This window comes from Centruroides vittatus, unplaced genomic scaffold, assembly GCF_030686945.1.
Source record: "Centruroides vittatus isolate TY-2023 unplaced genomic scaffold, ASM3068694v2 contig_488, whole genome shotgun sequence".
Lineage (NCBI taxonomy): Eukaryota > Metazoa > Arthropoda > Arachnida > Scorpiones > Buthidae > Centruroides > Centruroides vittatus.
The window spans coordinates 370,507-395,700 of record NW_027122276.1 but is presented as its reverse complement, the minus strand read 5'-3'; the positions used below and the strand labels follow the sequence as shown (position 1 = coordinate 395,700).

General features: G+C 29.1%; 1 protein-coding gene across 2 annotated transcripts in view; it reads right to left on the bottom strand.

Moving 5' to 3' along the window:
- The window catches only part of SCaMC (Short Calcium-binding Mitochondrial Carrier), a 102,061-nt gene that overhangs the window by 2,651 nt on the left and 74,216 nt on the right, over positions 1-25,194 (bottom strand). Inside the window, exons 6-10 of one of the 2 annotated variants that reach the window (XR_010881171.1) lie at positions 14,623-14,769; positions 12,869-12,979; positions 6,077-6,244; positions 5,941-6,010; positions 156-227 (exon numbers count right to left, since the gene is read on the bottom strand). Coding sequence is in view for 1 of the 2 variants with exons in the window: in XM_067273770.1 (XP_067129871.1) it covers positions 80-227; positions 6,077-6,244; positions 12,869-12,979; positions 14,623-14,769 (574 nt within the window). In the remaining variant the exon portion in view is untranslated. Of the gene's footprint in view, positions 1-79; positions 228-5,940; positions 6,011-6,076; positions 6,245-12,868; positions 12,980-14,622; positions 14,770-25,194 lie in introns of those variants that run through there. The other variant, XM_067273770.1, reaches the window with a different exon arrangement.

Sequence of the window (25,194 nt, the reverse complement as noted above, 5' to 3'; positions counted from 1 at the left end):
TAATATAAAGTTAAAGACAACAATCACAAAATGTAATAAATTTATTCTTTCCTCAAAACGGAAAGAAAAAAAAACTTACTCTGTGCCTGTAGTCTTGTTCTGACTAATGCCAATGGATAACTAGCTACTTGACCACAGCTGCTACTAATCGTCCCACAAGCAAGTAATACCAGAACACCAGGATCTTCTTCTAATGAATGTCGTCTTAAATACATTTTCTTCAAAGTCTGTAAAGTAAAAAAAATATATAAAGTAACAATCAATCATCAAATTGATAATAATACATTCTTAAAATTTGAATAATTGTTTTTGATGGAATACATTATTATGTTTTGATTCCAGTCAGTAGTAGGTACAGAACCTAAAGGGAACTAACACAAATTAAAAATATTCAAATAATTAATAGGGATATTTTATTAATACGTGCATAACTATCAGGTTGCGGATGACCTGTAAACCACATTTACCATCATGTTTTTAAAATATTTTGAAGTTTGACACAAAATTAATATTTATTCAAAGGAAATGAGGGCCAAAATCCTGATTTCAATAACTATCATCAATAAAATGTTTATATCATGTTCAAAAATGTGTTTTGACTTCTCAGATCCAGCCACAACATGAAGTTTGTGTTGTGGCTCTTTCAAAAATGCACACAACTTGTTTTGGCATATTCAATAAGACCACAAAACAAAATTCATGTCTAGATTCTTTTAATAATCAACCAAAACTCAATCTACAGGAATTTTGCTTTGTGGTCTTACTGAATATACCAAAACAAGTTGTGTGCATTTTTGAAAGTGCAACAATGCAAAATTCATGTAATGGCTGGATCTGAGTAGTGAGAATGCATTATGGTTGATTTTTTTGTTCAATGAGCATTTTTGGTCTTTGAGTCTAACATACACAAATATACATACTGAATATAGATTACTGTATTTTGTTGAACCAAATTATAGTTTGCGTGAAAAATTTTGTCAGAATCAATTTTTTTGAACAAGATCAAATGTGAATTCAAGTTTTAGAGTTATAATTAGTTATTTAAATTTAATCATATTCCAATTGCAAGAAAAGAAATGTACAGTACAGTACATATCCAATATATGTTAAATGAATAAATTCTAACAAGAAACCATTGAATAAATTTTTCTAGTTATTACTCATCATCTTTTGCATTGCATTGTGAGAAACTATTTGTTTAGAACTTCTATTCACTTTTGTTTGTGTAATAAAAAGTATGTACAAGGTTGCATTTTTTACACAAGAATTTTGTATGATATAATGATTTACAAGACAGTAATATGATAATTTTATCTGTAATTTACTAGAATTAACATTTCTATTATTATTAAAATACTTTCAAGACACACAGTTACTAGTAGACAATCCATGGTACCCACCAGGATAAAATAGAAAAAGTAATTTAGAATAAAAAATTGGAATGTAATGTCAATCAAAAGTTACTTGTGGTCTAGACTATGTGAAATATTTTCATGCTCTTGACATCAACTACAAAAATGGATTGCAAAATTTCTGAAATACCAGAAGCTGGTAAATCCAATAATGAACCCAAGTCCTGGATACTTTGGCTCTTGAATAAAGGACTGTAAACAATTCACAGCAAAGTTGTCAATGAAAAAAGACAGGAGAAGAAAGGCATATAGACATGGAGCATAAAAGATTGCTGCATAAGATGGTAACAATAGCATACCATTGTGACAGCACTACACTGAAGTCTCTGGAGAGAAACAAAATGCCCCACAATATGAACATTCGTGGCTCAATGTACTAAGATAATGTTCATCTGGAATGGTGTCACTTATCAGCACTAACACGAACAACAGAACAACATAATGACATACCTCCCACATATGATCTCATTCTGTATATTCTGTATATAATAATGGCTGCCAATGTTGGCACAGGACATGATGAGGTACAACTTTGGAGTCATATACAAAAATTATTATAAAATGATTTGTGGACACAAAGTACAGAAAATTCATTCAGAGCTTTTTATCGGGATCATACATCCCTTCATAAACTACATACACAGGTGGCACATTGGTGAACATGACACTGAATTGCTGCAAAATTTCAATATTTAAAAACATTCTTTATTGAGTCCCTATACAAAATCACAGGAAAATTTCAAAACTTTGAAATCCAATATATCTGGAATAAATCACCAAATCCAAAACAAAAGCTTGTTGCACATCTACAAACCCATTCCTATTTACATTGACACCTAATTTGTTCAAATTTGGCAAGAAATTATATATATATATATATATATATATATAATTTCTAGTAGTATAAATAGTAGATATATATATATAATATAATATAATATAAATAATAAATAGTAGATATATATATATCTACTATTTAAGGTTTAACGATTGAGTTCTGGAACTGGATCTACTACAAGCATATAAAAGAACTTAGAATAATAAATCATCATAATGACTAATCAAATCAGATTACTTTCTTATCAGTTTATTTTATTTAATGCTGCTTTATGTGAATAATAAATGATAAGTAGAGCTATTGTTTGTTTTACAAGGGGAGGGCACAACCTGGAAAATTCACTTCGGGATGAGACTTGGTATATAGGTAGTACTCCTTAACGGTGTTCAAACCCTCAAAACAAGAAAGCGCAATGGCCAGCCAATTTTGAGAAAAAGGCCTTTAAAAATTCGAGCTCAGCTTATGTACTAATAAGTTTTGTTAGGCTGGCAGCTGTTTAGCAGCTCAGTCGATAGCATTCTTGGCTACCACCAAGTTGTTCAGGGTTCTAATCTCTGTCTCTATTATTATCATTATTTTTTCTTTCTAAAAATTTTTTAAAATAAGTATTTTTAATATATAAATATTAAAATTTTATTATAATAAACATTTTTTTAAATGAAATTATTTAACACACATTACCTGTCATTTTAATTAGAATAATACAAAATAATTAATAAGTATATCAATAATAATAGTTATAAGTGGTTATTATAGCAAGTAAAAAGTTTAAAAGTTAAATCGTGTTATTTTTATTCAATCCTTTCCTTAGCCTCTTCCCTTGAGTGTGAGGGAGTAATGTCAATTTTAATTGTAATGTATGTTCTCCATCTTTCCCAGTCTGCCCAGTCAGTGCAATATCTTGGTTTTTCTAGAATGTTGAGATTAGGGATGATGATTTCAAAACATAAGTAACATTTACAAATTTTCAATTTGTAAATGATAAATACTTTAACAGCAGGAAATACTGATGAGTTTAAAAACATCCTTTGTCTTGTAAATTACAAGCTTTCAACAGAATGACTATGATAAGAAATAGAACTTGTAAAATCAAAATCATTAACAGTTTTAAAAGCAAATGGGTTTAATGAACAAGCATTATTTTATAAACCTGTCTCAAGTTTTAAAACTAAAATTTTTTAAAAAGTGTGAACGGTTTTGATTTTACAAGTTATCAGTTCCAGCTTTGATTTTGGATTTTAGTACACAAAGAAACTGGATCCAATCACTCATGAAAACTTGAGAATCTAGAATGGATTTGATCCAAGAATTCTAGTCTGACAAAATGATGAATGTTCTTTAATGCATTAACAATATGACTAGTTTGATTCTAGATTTTAGAACATTTTCAATCAAATGTTTAATTTATAAGTCAAAAATAAAAATGATACATGATTTAATGGAAAAAACCACTTTTAAAGAATTTATTTAATCAAGTCAAATAATGAATAAAAGATAAAACTTGTATGTTATGTCTCATTTAGGCTTGATGCAGCAAAAACATCTTTATGCAAAATGTCTTGCTACATTTTTTCCATGCATTTGCAGTGTTCTGCTGCTGCAATTTCAACATTGTATCTCATAGTACCACAACATCTTTTGATGATGAAGTGTATGTAATTCTTATTATGGCAATGGATGCAACTATATCAGGAAGAATCACAAAGTAAAATCATATAAAGAAGGTCTTCAATTACAACAATTAACTTCTCTGCATCTATTGCCACAGTCTACTACAAATCAACTACACATGCAAATGTGAACTATTTATGGAAAGCATCTAATACTAATGTATGTGCACAAGAAAATGTTCACCAGAAATAGGCATTTTATTGGGGGCAGTGCAAATCATTAAAAAGTTTCAAGCATGTTTAATCAAAAAATGTTTTTGCTGTATCAATATGCATCCAGCCTTAGTTAAAAGTATTTGGAGAATAAGTCCCTTATTATCCAGAAAGGAAAAAGCTACTCCCATTCAAAACAATGACAGATTTGTGCAATGGAACAAGATATTGTTCACAAGATAGGTTAAAAATATATTTAATGATAAATAATTAGTATTATATAGTAAAAGACACCTAGAATTTTTTCTGAATTAAATAAAGTTTGGAAAAACAATAATGTAGATTAATAATGGTATGGACTAACACATTTAATAATCACACAATCTTCATAAAATAAAGTAATTTCTAGAAAAATTATGACTAAAGTATTGTTAAAGAAGATCTAATAAGCATTGTAGGTCTGTAAAATCTAATTCCCAAACATAAAAAAAGAGTTTATATTCATCTCTGATCTTCAGTTCTTTTCACTGAAAACTTTACATTAATGTGAAGAAAAAATATATGTTGTATGATACTAATCTGATCATCAGTTATTTACTATTAAAATGTCCAATATAATTAACAGAAAATTATGATTAGTATTATTTAACTTTAATATTTTAATTACATCTAATTGAATTTTCTGATTTGTTAATTGCAAATTATATTATATCTTTTAAAAAATTAACATATTCTTAAAAATATATCCAAATGTTTTTATAATAAATTCAGTAGTCAAAATGAGAATAATACACTATTTAAATCAGAAATAATTTAAAATAAAATTTAATAGTTTGTTAGTAATTTCATTCAATCATTGTTAGATTATTAACATAAACAGATCAATTAATAGCTACTTAGTGCTGTTGTTAAAATAAATCTAATAATTTTTATATTAACTTTACCACATTATAAATAAAATAAAAGCAAAATGATTTTACTATGTTTATAAATTTTATTGTAACTATGTTCTTCACAAATTACTGGGGTAATTAATTAAATACAAAAGAAACATTTTAATCCAGTAACAGCATTTCAATGAAAATGTGAACATCAATATGACCTTGAGAACAACAGGCATACCACCACCTTGTCCACGTACGCTATCCACCCGGAAGTACATGCAGACCTCCAGAACACCAAGTTAATCAGGCAGGCCTTTCAAATAGATCATATTTGTAGCCTGGAGGCATTGGAAATATATAAAGCCAGCCTAACCGGCAATTGTATTAACTTTAAGGACTGCAATACAGTGGCACATGCATGAAAGTATATGTATGAAAGAGTTGATGAAAGTTAACCCATCATAATTTCATCTTATACAATATATATGGCTTAAAAAATTGGTATGGATCACATAATTGCATTTTTATGGTTTTAGTCAAACAACCGTATAAATTTGCCTCATGTGATGAGATATTTGAAATTTAAAAAAAAGCAATTTTTGAACATCATCGTTCTGACATTAGACTTTGGAAATTTGGTTTTGTTAAAAATCCTGAGGCAGGCCTTGGTGAAGGCTGAAAATGTTTGAGTTTTTGTTGAAGTGCTGTTACTGGATAAAAAGGTTTCATTTGTATTTAATTATAAATTTTATATGAATTCTTTACTTTGACTACAAGAAATTGTTTATTAATGTTTTTAACACACAAAAAAGTTTTTAAATGAGATGTAATGTTTATCAATGGAAATCACAACTTAGTATCAATAAGCTCTTGTTAAGCAATGCTGGTTGTCCATAAAGAATTAAGCAAGATTCTGCATCTATATCAATAACATATCTGCAATTCATAATATTGCAGTTATGGAAAATTATATTTCAACTTACAATGACTAATGGCATGTATTCCAAGAATGCATCCCTGATATAAGCTTGGAACCTCCTTATATTATTACTTCTATTCAAGAAGGAAACAAAGTAAAACAGTTATCTATGAAATGCTCAAAATGGTGTCATAACTTACCTCATAAATAGCAAGATCAATCCCTGCATATGGAATGATTCCTAGAAGATTGGGGATATACCCCCTGTAAAAACTCTTCATGCCTTCGTGACGATATATCTTTGTTGCTGCATCCCAAATACCAGAATATTGACCAGTTTTTCTTAAAGCAAGTCTTGTTTTTAACACCTGAAAAGATTTTATGATAATTATAATCAATAATTTCATAAATTAAACATAACTGTGGAATTAGTGTTTTCTCACAATTTACATAATATTTTTTATGATCCCAATTTTTCCTACAATTTATGTATACATTTTCCCATAAATTATATGTCGGCTTCTATATATTCCCACAATTTACACATTTTGATTGATTAAATCTGTAATTTTTTCAAATCATATTTCCAAAAACAAAAAAATTAACATAAAATAAATAAACTTTGATAGTGTAGATCAGTGTTTCCCACAGTGTGGTATGTGTACCCCCAGGGGTACGGGAAGAGTTTAGTGAGGGTATGTGCTGCACCACGCTTTGGCTGCACCTGGTGCAACAAGCAGTTTACTTTTTTCGATTACAAACATACAAAAATAATAAAAAAACTTTGTTACTTGTTAGTGGTTTCACTTGGCACTGTGATTCTGCGCATTCCTCCACCCTATGGTCCAGACAAAAGTGTCATACAAAAACCTCTAGTATCTACACATTGAACTGTTACTGTGCGCATGTGTGTATTTTTAGCTTTTATGTGATTTTTCTAACAGGAAAGGTTTGTTATGCACTTCAGTATCAATAAAAAGCTAAAAATGCCGAATAAAGCAATTTTTCTGTAGATAGTTACTACCACTAACAATTCTCAGCAGAGACTTAGTTCGACAGTTTGTTATGCACTTTAGTATCAATAAAAAGCTAAAAATGCCAAATAAAGCAATTTTTCTGTAGATAGTTACTACCACTAACAATTCTCAGCAGAGACTTAGTTCGACAGTGCTTCAAGAAAGAAGAAAATGAGACCTAAAGTCCAGATCGCTATATCTAGGAACGATATTTTCCACATAGCCTTCTATTTTGGCTTTTTTCAATTTTCCAATTGCAGCAGCATATAGAAATGGAATATCCTCCTTATCTTTGGTTTTTGATTTAAAAAACATCTCATAACCCCCTCTACTCCCATAAATACTATTTAACAAAACAGTCACAATCACCACTAAGGTTTCTCAAACGGGATCTCAGGATCCGGGAAACAGTTCACTTTTATCCTGGAATCCTGGGACAAGCAAAAGACTGGGAAATGAGAAACCCTACTTGTTGCAAGAATTCAAAATGTTGCCCCAAATGTCATATCCACACATTGTTGCATACACAGAGAGGTTTTGGCAACATGTAACATGCCCGCTGATCTACAGAAAGTTCTGGACGAAAGCATAAAAATCATTAATTACATTAAAAGCCGTCCTTTGAATGCACGACTTTTTTTGCAAATGTATGAAGAAATGGGAAGTAGTCACACTCAGCTTCTTTTTCATACTGATGTTCGTTGGCTATCTTGAAGAAAATTCTAAACAGATTATTTGAACTTAGACATAAACTTCAAGTTTTTCTTAATGATAGATTTGAGCTGAGAAATTGTTTACATGACTGAAAATGGCTTTGTATACTGGCATACTTAGCAGATATATTCTCTGTTTTAAATTGCCTCAACTTATCGTGTATCCGGTTTTAACAGAAAAAGTCCTGAAGTATCTCTTGTCTTTTCAAACTTCATATCTATGTGAAGTTGCTTTTTCAGCATTTGTAGACATTAAGTCGAAAAAAGGAACAGACTTTTGGATGAGGAACTGCATCTTGAACTAAAATTAACAACCAGGGAACCAAATTAGGATGATCTGTTGTCTCAACATAAGCAATTTCATCCTTCTTATTGATCCTAATAAATGTTATTTATAATATAACTTTTATTTATATTTTATTATAAATAAATTTAATTGTTTGTTTATTATTATTTTGTTTATGTACTAAAAAAGGAAAAAATAAATATATTTTGATTGTTATTAAAGTATATGCAATGTTTTTTTGACGAGGGGTACTTGGCATTACAAAAATTATAGAAGGGGGTACACAGATGTGGAAAGTTTGGGAAACACTGGTGTAAATGATGCTACTTTTCTACCATTGTTAATTCAAATTTTGTACTGTGAATAAAATTCCAAGTGGGTGCACAGGTTTATTTCCTCCTCTTCCAAATGATCTCACTGGTTGGTCTTTTTCAACCCCACAACACAGAAAATGGAAACTAAGAAAAAAAGAAATACTCTTTCATTGGAAGAGAAATTACAATAATTGAAAGAAGTGGTTTCAAAGTAGAAACAAGAGTAAGCCTCACAAATTGGCTAAACATTTCAATGAATAGATCATTTTAAATGAAGGTATCACTTGACTACAAAATTGAGTGTTAAGAGTAAAAGTGTAGTCAGTGGCATAGCGTAGTGGGGGCGGCAAAATTTCACAATAAATAATATCATCTTGTAAAAATTTGAACCTGTAGAATACACAATAATGATGATTGTTCTTGGTGAAAAGTTCTTTAGAATTACTGTATACTTCAGTCTTTTAAATTGAGATACCTAAATAAGGGGGCGGCGAAATTTTCTTCCGCCCCGGGTGGCTGATAGCCATGCTACGCCACTGAGTGTAGTATTCTGAAACTGAAAGAGTGGATGGAGAAAATTTATTTATTTCAATCACGTTAGGAAAAGTCTTACAACAACAGATTTCCTCTCCCTAATTAACATTTAAACCCGAAATAAAATACATAAAAAAATATCTGTGATGTAATTGATCAAAGTATTTTACATGATTAGTATATGAAGGAAAATCCAATCTGGACCTAGCAATGTTACGGCAGCTAGTAAAAGGTAAATTACAGAATTTATTTAAGGTTAGGTATATTTTATTTAGTCTTTTATAATTTTCTCTAACAGAGAGGGGGCAGCCATTGACCAGATTGGTATACAATAATCAATAAGCAATTAAAATTAATTAACAAAGAAAATGGAATGTAAAGCAATTTTGAAAGAGATCAAATGGCAAAATGTTGAAAGACGTTCCACATTGAATGGCAAGGGATTTAACTGTTCTTTTGATAAGAGTTTTGAAACAAAGTTTACAATCAAAAATAAAGCCTAGATCATATTTATGGAGTTGACATAATTTATATATTCAGTATGAATAATGAAGGATGGAAAGGATAAATTTCTGGTTAACGAAAAGCACATTGTGACCGTTTTTTCGGACATTAATTCTTAAGTCAGCCTTTTCAAATAATTCGAATAATATGTTTAAATCTGATTGTAAAGAAACAGGGTCATAATTTATTAGTTTAATGTCATCAGCATAGGTTATAACAGGGGTGGCCAGACTCTTTAGAACTTGAGCCATATATTGAAAACAGAATTCGTTGAAGAGCCGCATATACATATATACATATTTTTCCACAGCAATTCATTTAAATATTTATAAAAAAAAAAAACAACACTTTAGCTATTATTTCATTTTATATTATGTTTTATAATACAATATAATTTTTTTAATAATAAATAAATTATAATTGCCGTATTAAGTAGCATAATCTAAATTTAAAAACCAAAAAATGCTAAAATGTTTCCTAGTTTCAATTGTCAATAAGGAAATATAAATTTCAAAACTATTAACGTTATAGAAATTGTTATTCATTATATATTCATTTTTAATGTTGATTTGGATAAATAAGCATTATAATTATTTTTTCATAATGTTTTTACGTAATATGATATTTAATAAATATTACATTTATTTTTCAATAAATAATGTATAACGTTGCCATATTTTGACTTTTTTATTTCAAACAATATATTATTTATTTTATATTATCCAGGAATCATACATAAAAAATAATAAAAGCAAAATTAAAATAAAAAACAAATTTGGTATAAATTTAAGTATCTCGCAGTGAGCCACAAGTATACTAGAAAAGAGCCACAGTTTGGCCACCGTGGGGTTATAACATGGGAATTAAGGTGGCTGAAAACATTATATAAACTGAGAAAAAGAGGCTGCTTAGAGTCGATCTTTGCTGGATGCCACAATTGGATGGAAATCATGGAATTCAAAATCACCTATTTTAATTTTACTAGAGAGTGCAAGGAAGTAATTATTTAACCAAGAATGGAATACAGGATCTAAATCAAATTTGTTTTGTGGCAACTGTAAACCTGAAACCATATTAAATGTTGATAAAACAAAGTTAAGTTTTCTACCTGGCAAAACTGGTGGAGAAAGTGTCATAAAAGCAAAATGAATAAACAGAGATTGACATTTCTACTAGGAGTTAATTCTATTGGAATTGAAAAATTAAAGCCAGTGGTAATAGGCAAGTCAGCCAAATTGATATGCCTGAAAAATATTAGAAAATATGTCATGCTATAAAATCCAATGAAAAAGCATGGATTAAAAAAAAAATCAGGATATTTGCATTCATTAGATGCAGAAATGGATTACAATAACAGAAAAATGTTTTCATTCCTGAAAGATATCCAAGCCTGAAGTGAACCTGAGAAATAGTGAACTTGTACATCTAATTGTACTATCAAGATACAATATCCTGATTTGAAAACTTAAAAAATTTAAAACCCACTACAGGAAATGGAGTGCATAAAATAATAGATATCTACTAGGTGAAAATTCCAAAACTGAAACAAAACTAAACATTCTTGATGCAATGCACTTCATTGAAAATCCATGGAATAAAATGAAACAGTCAACAATAGTAAAATTTCAGAAAAGTTAAATTAGATTTGAATGAATGTCAAATTCATCACACTTTCAAATACTTTCTAAACTGACAATTTGGAAAACATGAAAGTGGAAATGTTTAATGATGATTTTGATAGTGACAGTGCTTTAGTTACATCTGAATACTTAACGAAATCCAATAATAAAATATCAAAATATTAAGGAGTTGATAACACTGAAGAAGACACAACAGGTCAAACAGTTACTTAGAAAAGCTCTTTGTGCTTTTCAAATGTCAAAAAGCTTTAATTTTTAATAGTAAAAAAGAATATATTCAAATCTTCATATAAAGTAAATCACATAGATGAAATACAAAGTGGGAAGAAAAAATTAGATTTAAAAAAAATATGTGAAATAACAATTTTAATGTATTTTAATACTATGTTTGACTTTTTATTTCCATAACCTATGAAACCTTACATATGATTAAATTTACAATATAGAGTATCATAAGTAAAACTGAATACATACACACATATATATATATACAGTCAAACCTGTTTTTATGCAGGGGATAGGGACCGCATTAAAAAAAACGCATAAAAAAAATCTCACGAAACTTTACGAATGGCTGTAAATAATAGTTTTCGCGACACAATTAAAAAATATTTTTTTTTTATGCGGTCAACAGGGACCGCATAAAAAAAGTCTCACATAGAAAATAACTCAAAACCGTACGAAATAGAATTTATTGACAACAGATGTCAGCACTTGACTGCATCGTCTGGTCTATCGTCTGTTTTACATATTTTTGTCCAGGTGGTGTTTTGTTGACTTAAAAAGTAAATTATTTCATTTTTCGCATATTCATGCAATAATATTACTATAATAAGTGCATTTATGCTATAATAAGTTTATTTAGCTATAATAAGTCAACGTAAGACATGACGAATCGCACGAGACTAGTCGCCAACTATACCGCACAAATTAAAAATTCGCATTAAAAAAATCGCACATAAAAAGAGCGCATAAAAACAGGTTTGACTGTATAATATAATCTCCTTAGTTTAAACTTTTTTCCTGAGGTCCCTTGAAAAGTGTAAATAAAAGATTCAACTGTACTTATTACTTTTCATTAAATATATAAAAGATTAAACTTGATGTTATTCACTTTTTATCGTCTTTGAAAAATTTAATAATATACATCAATATTTAATACTTTATCAATCATTTCATCACAGTTTAGTTATGAAATAGTGAAGCTGTTTCATAAAAACAAACATTAAATTTGTTATATGAAACTTAATCCTTTTTACTAGCAGAGAATTCATCTGATAACTCCTAATCAAAATTTCTTTTTAAACAAGATAGCATGTAAATTAAATAAACAATGTCTATTAAAAGTCAACAAACAAATTTGAAAAGATATTATTTCATATAACTATTAAAAATATAATTTTCTAAAATCACAATTTTATTTATTTAAATTGTATTTATTAAAATATAATATTAAGGGAACTACTACTATAATATTCTCTTATTTTATACATCATAAGATATATTTAAGTCAAAGAATAGAATTTATTATTATTATTATAAAGAAAACAAATACTATTTTCTTTCTTAATTTTATACTAATTTTATTAAAACTGTTCTATTATATAAAGTAGAATGAAATGTGCATATTTTTTGCTATAATAAAATATTTTAAATAGTATTTTTTAAAAATATTTTCTATTATAATAGTTTATAAATAATCCTTAAATACAACTTATTTAGTTAGCTATCATTAGTAAAATTTCAGACAATTTCTTGAATAATTAAAATGACTATTGTTTTATAGAATCTCTCCTGAAATTACCAAACAATATGCAAGTGCATTTTTTAGGAAAGTCTATAGAATTTACATACCAAATGTACTTAATTACATAATAAAATATTCCATATGTTTAATGAGGATAACATATGTAATAAATAAGAAAAAAGGATTAAAATAATGTACAAATCAAAGCAATACAAAAATTAATACAAATAATTCTTACTTCCATGGGATAAATCACGGTTTGGGAAATGCCACCAGCTATGGAACCTGCCATGAACCTCTCATAAATACTTAATTCACGCACTCTATTTCCTTTGATTATTCGTTTTGTCTATCAAAATTTTAAAATAAATATATAAATAAATTTGTAAAAACATTTGCAGTGATAAATACAGAAAAATCTTGTTTTATGCAGAGTTGATGTATGCCTGTAATGAAAAAGTATTGAAAATGGTTCAATAAAATGCAAGATTTGAATTTATTCATAAAAATTTATCTTATCCTCTTCAAAGTAATCCTCTCTCACAGCAATACACAAAGTCATTTTCATGAAACCCCTTCAGGACTTGCAGCAAATTTTGTTTTTTATGGCATCAAGCAATCCAAAACAGTGACCATGAAGTGGAAATTTTAGCTAAGGAAACAGAAAAGTCATATGATGCATTTATCAAGTGAATACAGAGCTTGTGAAACTATATTTGTTGAATTGTTGGCCAAAAATTCACAAACGATAAAAACATTGTGAGGAATTCATCATGCACAACACCATGATAAAGAAAATAATCAACGTGATCTTGATTTTTTACTTAGACTTGATTCAACTTTTGAGTGCCATTCACTTGGTTGTTGGATCTATGCTTTTACACTAAAAGGGCACGTTTCATTATCATAATGTGGTTTAAGAATAATTTGCCTTGAGAAAGCATTTACTTGGCCATGTTTTTGGAAAAAATTCAACATTTTCAAGGCAACTTGAGAAATGATGTACCACAAGCCCAAATGACTTTTTAAAATTGCTTGACAAGATCCAAATGATACTGGATCATGTTAAATAATATCCCTAATTGTTAAACAATGATCATCAAGCACCAAATCTCTGACTTGAGCAATGTGTTGTTCATCAGTTTAAGTGGATGATCTACGAGAGATTGGTTCCCCTCCGATATATTCTCTGCCTTTCTTGAAAATCTTACACCACTTGAAAATTCTTGTTGATAGATTATCACCACCAAAGGCTTTTTGCAACATTTTCAACATTTTTATAGCAGTAATTCTATTGCTAAACAAAATTTAATGCATGTTCTTTGTTGAATTAAACTCAACATTTTGAAAAATTGCCAATGCAAAAATTATTTATACACAAAACAAGTGTTTATTTTCAAATGAAAACAGAATAATGACATACAGATTGATGCAAGATGTTGATAAAAGTTGTACCAAACAATGAAAAAACAAAAACAAAAACAAAAAAAAAAGACAACAGCACCCTCTTGCAGGTGCAGTTTATATGAATTATTCTTGGTACTTTTAGATCACAGTAGTACACATATTCATGTTTATGTAGACGACAAATGGTTAGCTTACTCCACTTCTAATGCCACTAAATCTGACTCAAGTCACCAAATCACATTCATCAACCTTTAACATTCAAATTACAGAGAACTATTAAATGCTACTTTTAAGTATTTTGATTTGTATATTTTTCTCAAGTAGTCTAATTGATACAATATAATAAAATTACACACTGTATATTCAGAAACATTTTAGTCTAAACATTAAATGTGTTTAAAACATTTTACTCAACATTTTTCTGTTAATTGTAAATTGATGCATAAGTGTCTAGGTAATCATTTAGGACTACTGGAGTGGAGCATAAATTTACATGGAATTTTGTTTTACATGGTACTTACTAATGCACAACCCCTGCATAAAACAAGACCATATTAGATATTTCATAATTTAATTAATACTTACTTGTTCATAAGCCATAAACTTAATAGCACTTTCAGGGGCAATTTTCACTACATTGATACCATTTCCTCTCCATAAAGATTTAATTCCTCCCTCATTTAACATATGCCTCAAACATGTTGATATAGATGAAAATTCGCTTCCCCTTACCTAAACAGAATAATTTTCTTTATGAATGATATATTAAAATAAAATTATTTTAATAGTAATTTTTGCATTTACTTATAATATTTTGTTAAATTTTTTTTAATATTAAAATTTAAAATAACACACACATTTTTATATATTACACAATATGTTAGTGCTAACAAGTAAGAATCAATTTGGTCCACAAGAGGATCAACGATTTAGACAAAACAATCTCCTTGTTCCTTTATCTCACATCTTGCAGTTTGAATCTTATGGTCATATATGGAACCTCACCTGTTAGAATCATGTCCTATGTTATTCAGGTTCTAATTTTCAAATGAAAAGCATTTGCCTCAATTATAAATGCTCATTGTCTCTCTCTCTTTAATGACTCCCAAATTTTAACAGTATATAATAGGAATTTAGAGTAATTTACAAATGATTTTAAAAAAATATTTTTTGGGCTGCAATTTGAAAAATTTGTAGACCCATAAATTCCCACTGTTGTCCATCCGTCTGTCTTTCCTTAATCTCGAGAACAGAGTTAGACAGATAAAATCTGACACCAGATATGGAAATCTTAGGAGCAGAGGACCCAATTAACTATATATAAACTATTGATGCAAACTATAAGTCACATTATTTCAATTCAAAACTTTTCCCCTGAAAGAAGTAAATAAATGACCAGCACGACTCTATTGTTAAAGGAAAAGTATGTTGTACAGGGGCAAGCTACTACTAATTTGAAGTGGAGAGCATATATTTGAAATTAAATTAATTAAAAATTGCAGCCTAGCATTGTGATGTCATCACAATAAAAAATTGCTTGTAATTGTTTTATTTTATCTCCATATAAAATCTTTTATATGTAAATAATCATCATCATCAAACCACACATATTTTAAAGCTATTATCAAACTAAAGCCAAATTATTATCAGGCTAGAAATGGCTATAATATTAATAATTTATAAAACAATTTAGCACTAGAGTTAGGCTTTAGGTGCCATCTCTTGATAAATTTAATAATTATAATTTAAATAATTTGGAAGTACTGGAAGAAAAGAATTGGCCCAGAGTGGGACTCAAACCTGCAACTCCTACTTACCATGCAGATGCGTTGCCAATTATGCTATCCGGACCTCCAGTCCGATCTCCTCTTCCAGCATATATAAGCTTACATTATAATCATTGATGGTTATTAAATTAAATTATTAAAATTATAATTATTAAATTTATCAAGAGATGGCACCTAACACCTAACTCTAGTGCCAAATTGTCTTATAAATTATTATTATTATTAAATCTTTTGTTTATTATTAATTCAATTATTCTGTATATAAGATAATTATACTCATTGCTGTTTTCTTTTTTATAGAAAATAATTAATTATTATTAAAAATATGTTTGTTATAATAGAACAATTATGTTCAAACCATTCAAATTTTCTAATTTTTTTCCTTGTAAGTCAATGTTTCCAAAACCATTTTTTAAAACATTTATTGCCTGACAAATATATTCTTGGAGAAAGTGACAAATTAAAATTATTTTTATTACTATTTCAGATATTAACTTGATCCATATTGTGAGTAATTTTTAAATTAAATTTCAGCCAATAAATTATTGAACTATTGAAATATTAAACTCCTCTTTTAAAATTGATAAAAAAAAATTAAGTTAAGAAAATTATTTTCCCAAAGTTCAATTTTAATCATACACAATTTAGTTTAAATGAAACACTGCACAACCAAATTACATTTGGCTACAAATTTTGAATCAAAGTAATTTTTTAATGTTGAAAAATCTATTTTAAACATTAAAAAGTATATATATAAAATTTTTACACATCATCTTTAGATTTCTTGCTTTGTTGAACATTAATATATGTGTTATACAAATAAACACATTAAACGCCACAATAGAGAAGCATAAAATATCACACTGGGCCATGCTCTTTTTTTACAAAACAGCACAAAAATTATGGCCATTTAATATTTTATAATGAGGACAAAATTATAATGAAAAATTAAATTTGTCCTCATTGTTAAAAAACATTTTTTCTCAATTTGTAGGCTTGTTGCAGAATTGCAACATGTTCCTGAATGATCTTTTATGCTCATCAGGTTCTAAATTAAACACACAAATGCACAAATTCTAGTTTGAATAAAGGGACAAATACAAATCCAAGAAAAATAGAATAATCACCAAAATATTAGGGCAACTTTTTTTCACTAAAAGTAAGATAAAAGATTGTTTCTTAAATATTTGTTTTTGTGCTTTATATTTTCATGATATTGTACTTATTAAAGTTCATTGTGCAAGAAAAACATTAGAAAAAGCAAATTTTTCATATTTTATAAGGGGGAAATAATTTCTATTAGCATTCTATCATTAAAAAATTTACTGGGCCAAGTGTAATTTCCATATCCACAGGCCATTCTCTGAATATATCCATTGTTTTTATGGCTAACCTGTAGCTATGAAGTACAGATTTGAATGTATAGTGTGTGTTGCATTTCTGCAACAGACGACCTGGGTATGTTGCATATTTGCAACACATGAAACTTAAGGAGTTAAAAAAATGTCTTGTTCAGCATGGAAAACATTTTTTGGTGAACATAAAAATTAGTAATGGGATGATTAATCAAGAAAATCAGAAAAATCTCATCACAATTTCTGATTCTTCCATATTTTATAAGAAAACTAATTACAGTGAAACCTCCATTAATGGACACTCCTGAATAGCAGACACCTCTACTTAATGGACATTTTTACAATCCCCACACTCTTCAAATAGGACATCTATTACATTTATCTCTAAATAACACATGCTGTCGTCCAGAACCAACCTTATGAAAATGCAATGTTCCACCTTCAATATTCCAAAAGAATTAATTAAGTACGAAATATTTTAAAACAAAAATAAAGAATTGATTCAAATACTCTTTCAGATGATGATTTTGACTGCAGGCATCAAATACAGACTGGCTTAAAATAGGAATAGGGGAGGAAGGCAGAAATTATAAGAAGTTGAACAATATTTCTTTATTTGTTAGAGAAGTTTAGTATGATTCAGTTGTCAATCATCATTTATCATTATACATATTATTATTATTACTAAACTTGCCTTATTGTTGAAATTAAGCTTATAATACCAAAAACTATAAACTTTTTCAAAGTTTTTCATTCATTCGACAAGAACCATAGTATAGTAGTAATGAAAAAGAAACTTAAGACCATTAATGACATCAAAAATGCAAGAGAATCATCTTCCCACACTTTAAAATGGTTGGAAAAATGCCTTCTTAACATGACCTTTGAACTTTTACCAAACAAATGCTGTTGTCGTAACCATTTTAACGCCTTTGTGGTGGCTAAAGTGTAATTTTTAATAAATCAGTTACTGAAAATAAAAATATTCGAAAAGTTACACCTATTTGATAACCACAAAGCAGACAAATCCCTGTATTGATTTTTTATTGGTTACACAACCAATAAAAAATTTGTACATCATTTGTATTATTATTTATGATCTAAACAGATCATACAATTCTGAATCAGATGTTACAAATGTAACAATTCTGAATACATTCGCCACCCCTTGAAGTAGATAGCAAATCACCTATGTAATGACATTTGAATGAGATTCAATTAAAAGAAGATTTTTACATCTAAAAAATAAATATACTGTATATATATTTATATTATATATACTACAGTATATTCACATTCCGAATGAAAATTTGATGTTTTTGTAATCCACCATATTCTTCATTTTATAATGACTGGGTTAACAATACGGTTGCCGACATGTACAGTACCTATGAATAGTGGACAAATTTCTTGGTTCCGATGATGTCTGTTATTCGAAGATTATATTGTATTTGTTTCAGACTAAAATTAAAATTTTTAAAATTATGATATTAATTAACAATTAAATATTAGTTTATTGGAAACTTTCACATTGACAAAGCAGAGTATGCAACGGACCCATACATCTATCACAGTGGACTTTCTTTTGTATAGTCAGAGTGACGAGAGACTGCATTCGTTTGGTACTAATTGTCCCCATTTTAGGGGAGATAGGGTAAAGTTAGAATTGTCATCCAACCGGCACTAGCCTGGCTTGATTGGCAATATGTATTCTGTACATATATTAAAAACAAAATGTTCTGTCACCACCACATGCAAATAACAAATTTAAAAATTAATTTCATTACAATTTCATAACTTTTAAATGGTTTTTAAAAACATTATTTTCATTTTTGATTTATTTGATTTTAATTTTAATTTTGGCCACCTCTTGAAGTGGCTAGCAAATCACCTTCATAATTTGATATTCAAACTCTCACCATCTAGACTGACCTCTGTTCACCCTTCTGTCCATAACACTTTCATTTTTCATTTTTGTTACTTCCACTCACATCATTTTGATGAATTAGTAATTAATCAACATTTACACTTTGTCCTAATTTTTATATTTTAAAGTATACCGTATTTTAATTATATATCCTACTTATACTTTGGTATACTCACATTCCTAACACAAATTTGATGTTTTCGTAATCCATCATATTCTTTACTATACGATGACCATGTAAAATACACTGTTAGCTGCATGTAACTCTTAATAGTAGACTAACTTCTTGATCACGATGGTGTCTGCTATTCGGAGGTTATACTGTATTTAATTTATATACGCCAAAATGAATCATGTTTGGAAAAATTAGATTGAAAACATATATTAACTCTTCCATTTCTATTAACTTTTTCGGTCATAATTTAACCAATAACAAAACATTTTGCAAACAACATCTGCAAATTGTAAATTGTCCACTGACTTTGTTCTTAAATTCTTGAAAATTGTGCTGAATTATGAGGTAGTCTATAATCAATAGAAACATCAAAGTGACTAAAACTTTGTCTATTTTTAAAATAACAAGTTTCAGCAATTGCTGCAAATTGTTACTGATATTGTTTTCAGATAGAGTAAACTGTAAAGCTTAGCAGAATTGTTTAATTTTTCAGTTTTCATCATCATTTAAGCAATGTATAGTTCAAAGCTGGAACTTACTAATAATTAATTTCACACCTGCCTTATGTCTTCCAGCAATACATTACTATTTTTATTAATACAAAAATATGTTTTTAGCCTAGTTTATAGGCTTGCTTCAGATTCTACACATTTGAATCAAAGGATATACTGAGCATTCCAAAACTGCAATGTTCTGACATTTAACCCAACTTTCTTTAAAAAGGTGTATATTTTGTTTTTTGGATCAAATAATCTAATGCAGGAGTCGGCAACCTTTTTCTTACTAAGAGTGCACAGTTTAATTTTTGAAAAAAGTCACAATGTTGTAATAAATAAAATAATTGTTTTGAAATATGTATCAGATCCAGATTCCAATTAGGATCAAAAGCACTTGTCAAAGTATATTAAAAACTTTATTTGCTGGTAATTATAAAAATTTGTTGGTGTTATTGTTAAATATGTATATTTATACAAAATAAATATTATACATGCATGTAATAACTAAAAAATAAAAAATTAAATGTATGTACATAAAATAACACAAAATTAAATTATTAGTATATATATTTCTGCTTGTGTGATTATGGTTCTGGAGAGCACATCTGAATCGGATTGTCTTATGACAGAGAATCACCTGATGAAATTCTCACACTAGGTGGGAAACTGTCGGGGATAAAAGGGGTTCACACCAAAAATTCAGAGTGGACTCTGACTTCCGAACATCTCACCAGCTCTTGTGTCCTCTCCCCTCTGAAGTGGACACCGAACATCTCTATTGAAGTCTCCTAACTGACCCACTATAAGAGGTATTATACTTCAATGATTTTTGTAAACTCTCTCTCAGTCAACTTAGACATAAGTAACTAGATAGACATTTTGTATCCCTTTTGATGTATTATCAAAATTATAGTATCCATTGTGTTTGTCTGTAGACATGTCTCATTTAGGTTATTAAACGTTGGTTGTTTGTTAACCTGGTAACCTGTTTTTACTTGGAGAACAAATGCCTGTTGACTTACCCGCGACTCTACTGCTTGATCCAGCCCTCTACTCCGAAGTTAGACAACATGTAGAATCGCAATTTAAGATGCACTATTTCTTAACTGGTGTCAGAAAAAAGAATCAGACTTAAGTTCTGATCTTAGGCCAACCTGAACTCCTGCAAGGCTGCTTCTCACAGTAGGGTTTTATAAAAAGTATAAATGTTAATAACAAATAGAATCTTCATTAAGTCCTATCCCCTGTCAAGGTATGACACATGACACCCGTTTATCTCCTCACCTTCTTGACCTTTAATCACCAAAATTTAATAGCATCAATGCCCCTCATACACACGCCATCATGCCAAATTTCATTTCTTAATCTTTACTCCATCTTGAGATATTAAGCAAAATAGATGCCAACACACACACACACACACACAAATTTTCTTTAATGTTTTTTTTTACTTTTTTGGATTCAGGAAATCTCAAAACGTGGAGATTTGCAAAAAACTCAGAGCGTCAAATTTGACACAATTCCAATACTTGTTATATATACATAACAACCAGGAAAGTAAAAGTCAGTTTAAGGATCAGAACATTCCAGTTTTGCAACACTCAATATACAGTTTGTTTCAAATGTATAAAACCTGAAGAAGGCCCGTAAATTAGGCCAGTATGCTGGAAGGTGTAGAATTAAATATTCATTATCATTTGTTTGTTTTCAGGCAATACAGGCAATACAGGCAGTACAATACAGAGCATAAACCTTATAAAGTATACATTTCACTATATGCTATATGTGATAAAGTTTAATTGATGTATCTTTTTCATTTTTACTCCATTTTTGTAACTCCATGCAAGAATGATGGAATAATGACATGTTGATAAGAGAGTTATCAGTGGCGTAGTGTAGTGGGGGAGGCAGGGGCGGCCGCCCCAGGTGGCACTTTAAGGGAGCAGCAAAATTTCACAATAAATAATAATAATACCTAAATAAGGGGGCAGCAAAATTTTCCTCTGGCCCGGGCGGCTGACACCCATGCTACGCCACTGAGAGCTATCAAATCAGTTAGAATTCAGCAATGTTAAAGTTGACATAAAAATACATAAATATTAAAAACTCAGTTTCAGTAAAAAGTTGAGTCAAAATTGATTTAAAATATTAAAAACAGCAAGTTGAATGGAAAAAAAATGATGATTATACATCAAATGCCAGTGTAAACCTTGCACAACTATCTTTGAATAAACAAGTTTCTTTACCACATTTCATCATATTCTAATCAGATATAATGTTTTATCATTGCATTACAATTATCTTATAAACTCTGAATATATTTTCTTAATTTTTCATAAAATAAAAATATTTATTTCAGTGTAAGAAATTTATTTTTTTTTAACAAATAAGAAAGTTTAAATGATTTTTAAAAGAATTAAATATCAAATTCAATACTAATCACAGCTGTTTTTAATCAAAAATTGTATTTAGTATTGGAGGAAAAAAAAAACCAAGTGTACATCCCGAAGTGTTTTTTAGATACAGTCAAACCTGTTTTTATGCGCTCTTTTTATGTGCGATTTTTATTTGTGCGATTTTTTTAATGCGAATTTTTAATTTGTGCGGTATAGTTGGCGACTAGTCTCGTGCGATTCGTCATGTCTCACGTTGACTTATTATAGCTAAATAAACTTATTATAGCATAAATGCACTTATTATAGTAATATTATTGCATGAATATGCGAAAAATGAAACAATTTACTTTTTAAGTCAACAAAACACCACCTGGACAAAAATATGTAAAACAGACGATAGACCAGACGATGCAGTCAAGTGCTGACATCTGTTGTCAATAAATTCTATTTCGTACGGTTTTGAGTTATTTTCTATGTGAGACTTTTTTTATGCGGTCCCTGTTGACCGCATAAAAAAATTATTTTTTAATTGTGTTGCGAAAACTATTATTTACAGCCATTCGTGAAGTTTCGCGAGATTTTTTTTAATGCGTTTTTTTTAATGCGGTCCCTATCCCCCGCATAAAAACAGGTTTGACTGTATATTCCAAATTTTGCCTTTTCCAGTAATCATATTTAATCATTATTAGAATTATTTGCTGATAAGTTATCATCAATTAGGGCAAGCTTATTTGTTAAAATGAATATAAAATAACATTTATTATTTATAATATTATTATTAAAAATATTTACATAATATAAAACTTCTTTATTTAATATTATCCAGAGTTTTGATTTTTGATTGTATAATTGCCTAGAAATAAACTTCACCCGGTTATCATCAAACAAACTATCAATCTAATATTTAAAACATGATACTTGTAAATGATTGCGCATGAGGAGGTAATCTGTAAGTATTTTATTTTATCATTAAATACAAACAGAGTAGTAACTTATCATTATTTACAGAGAATGCAGTTACATATTCTAAAAAAAAGATTTAACATGTACGTTAAGGGATTATAAAGTTGATGTTTAAACTTTCTATATTTCCTCCAACTCTGAGAATTGAAACTGGATTCTACGAAATATGGCATTTTAAGTCAAATGATTTACTATTCAAATTTATACTAATAATAAAATATAAAAATGTAATATTTATACTACAAACTTTTAAATTTATTTTTAAGTAGTTATTTTTTTATATTTATACTCCTACATTATTTAATGATAACTGTAAAAAATGCATTTTTTCATTATGTGCAGTTTAAATACTGTCTTCATCGTCTATGCATGCTATTGTACAGGGCGACTCAAAAGAATAGGAAATTTTGGAATGAAGCTTAATGGGAGAGAATACTTTAGAAACATTTATTAATTCAAATTAATACTACAGAGTATGCCACTAATTAATTTCACACAAACATTTTATTTCTTGAAGTTAACATTAGGTAGATGACTGACCACCTTCTCTGCACGACTTAACATTTCAACAGAAATCAAATCTATTCAACTGGAAGTGGGCTTTGTACAACATCCACAGGTTGTTAAGGAAATTGACATTCTTGTTCACTGTTGCCATAATGTATTTACAAAATTGTCAACACATTCAATGATCATTAAGTTGCAGTTGGTAAACTATTTGTAACTTATACTGACAGAAGTTTAAGTCCAGTGAGAGTATTCTTTGAACACTTGAATGATGCACATGTAGAGATACTGAGTGAAGTCAGCTGAATCCTGTGGACTTCTTATGACAGCAAATTGAACAACCTTGATATCGTCTGGCATACAAGTATCCATGGTCTGTCTATAGATTTCTTTTTTTAGAGCGAAATATGTCTCCTCAAAATTTCACAACTATTATAATTGAACTACATATCTATACCAGAAATCATGAAAATAGCAAATTCACAAACACCTTTTTTACTGAGAAAAACATATCCATTTCCATGTTTTTCTAAGTAAATAAAGAAAGCTGTTAAAGCTGCATTAAGTAACTTTTGCCACACATATAAAGGGATTACCGCAATTAATTTTGCATGTTAACCCTTTCCATGCGGTTATACGCCTTTAGGCGTATGTCACGTGACTTGCCGTTAATTCGTGATGCGGCATACGCCTTTAGGCGTAATTAATCAAAAAAATTTGATTATTTTACGTTATATTCGATTTTCCAGCGATCTTAGCTCTGCTTCGCTCTTCTGTAGGTCAATTAACTTTCTTTAAGCCAAAAAGTGTTTTGTGACCACCCCTGGGCCATAAATATTTCGGTAAAATAATGATAAACTTTTATGTGTTGCTTTACAATAACAATCGACTCCGCTCCCTGCCAAGTAATTAGAGACATAGTGTAAATAATAGCAATAACTTCTCCCCCGCTCTAGCTAGAGAGCTGCGGTTTCTTTTATTTAAAAGAAGACAGATGTATCTAACTAAGAAATGTACAAAGTTTAGCGATTTTCTGTAAATTAATTATTTTTTCTTTTGTTCGTAAGTGTCAAATTTTAATATTATTTTAAATTTCTATTAAACTAAAAATTAAACAATCGTAAACTGTGATATGTTCTTAATCAAACACAAAAAACAGATTAAACATAGCGTGATTTTGAAGTGAAATATCGCGATTTAAAAATTATCCAAAAACTGCAAAAAATGCGCCGCATGATGAATTCCACTCAATTATTTGCTGTAGATCACCCGCATGGAAAGGGTTAAGTGAGGGATACCTGTGTAGCTGTACGCCTTTATTTATGTATAGTTTTGTGGCTGTACACCTTATTTTATGTATAGTTTTTAGTTTAATTTATATTCTATTTCTATCAATCTATCCTTCTTTCCAATTTTCTTTGTCTCATTGTCTCGAACTTCTGAAAACTCGGACTTACCCGTAGCCCACCAGGAGGTAGGGGAAAACAATAGACGACGATGAGCCTGGAGGGAAAAGGAGCGTTCCACTGAACATTCTTTGGCTGGACACG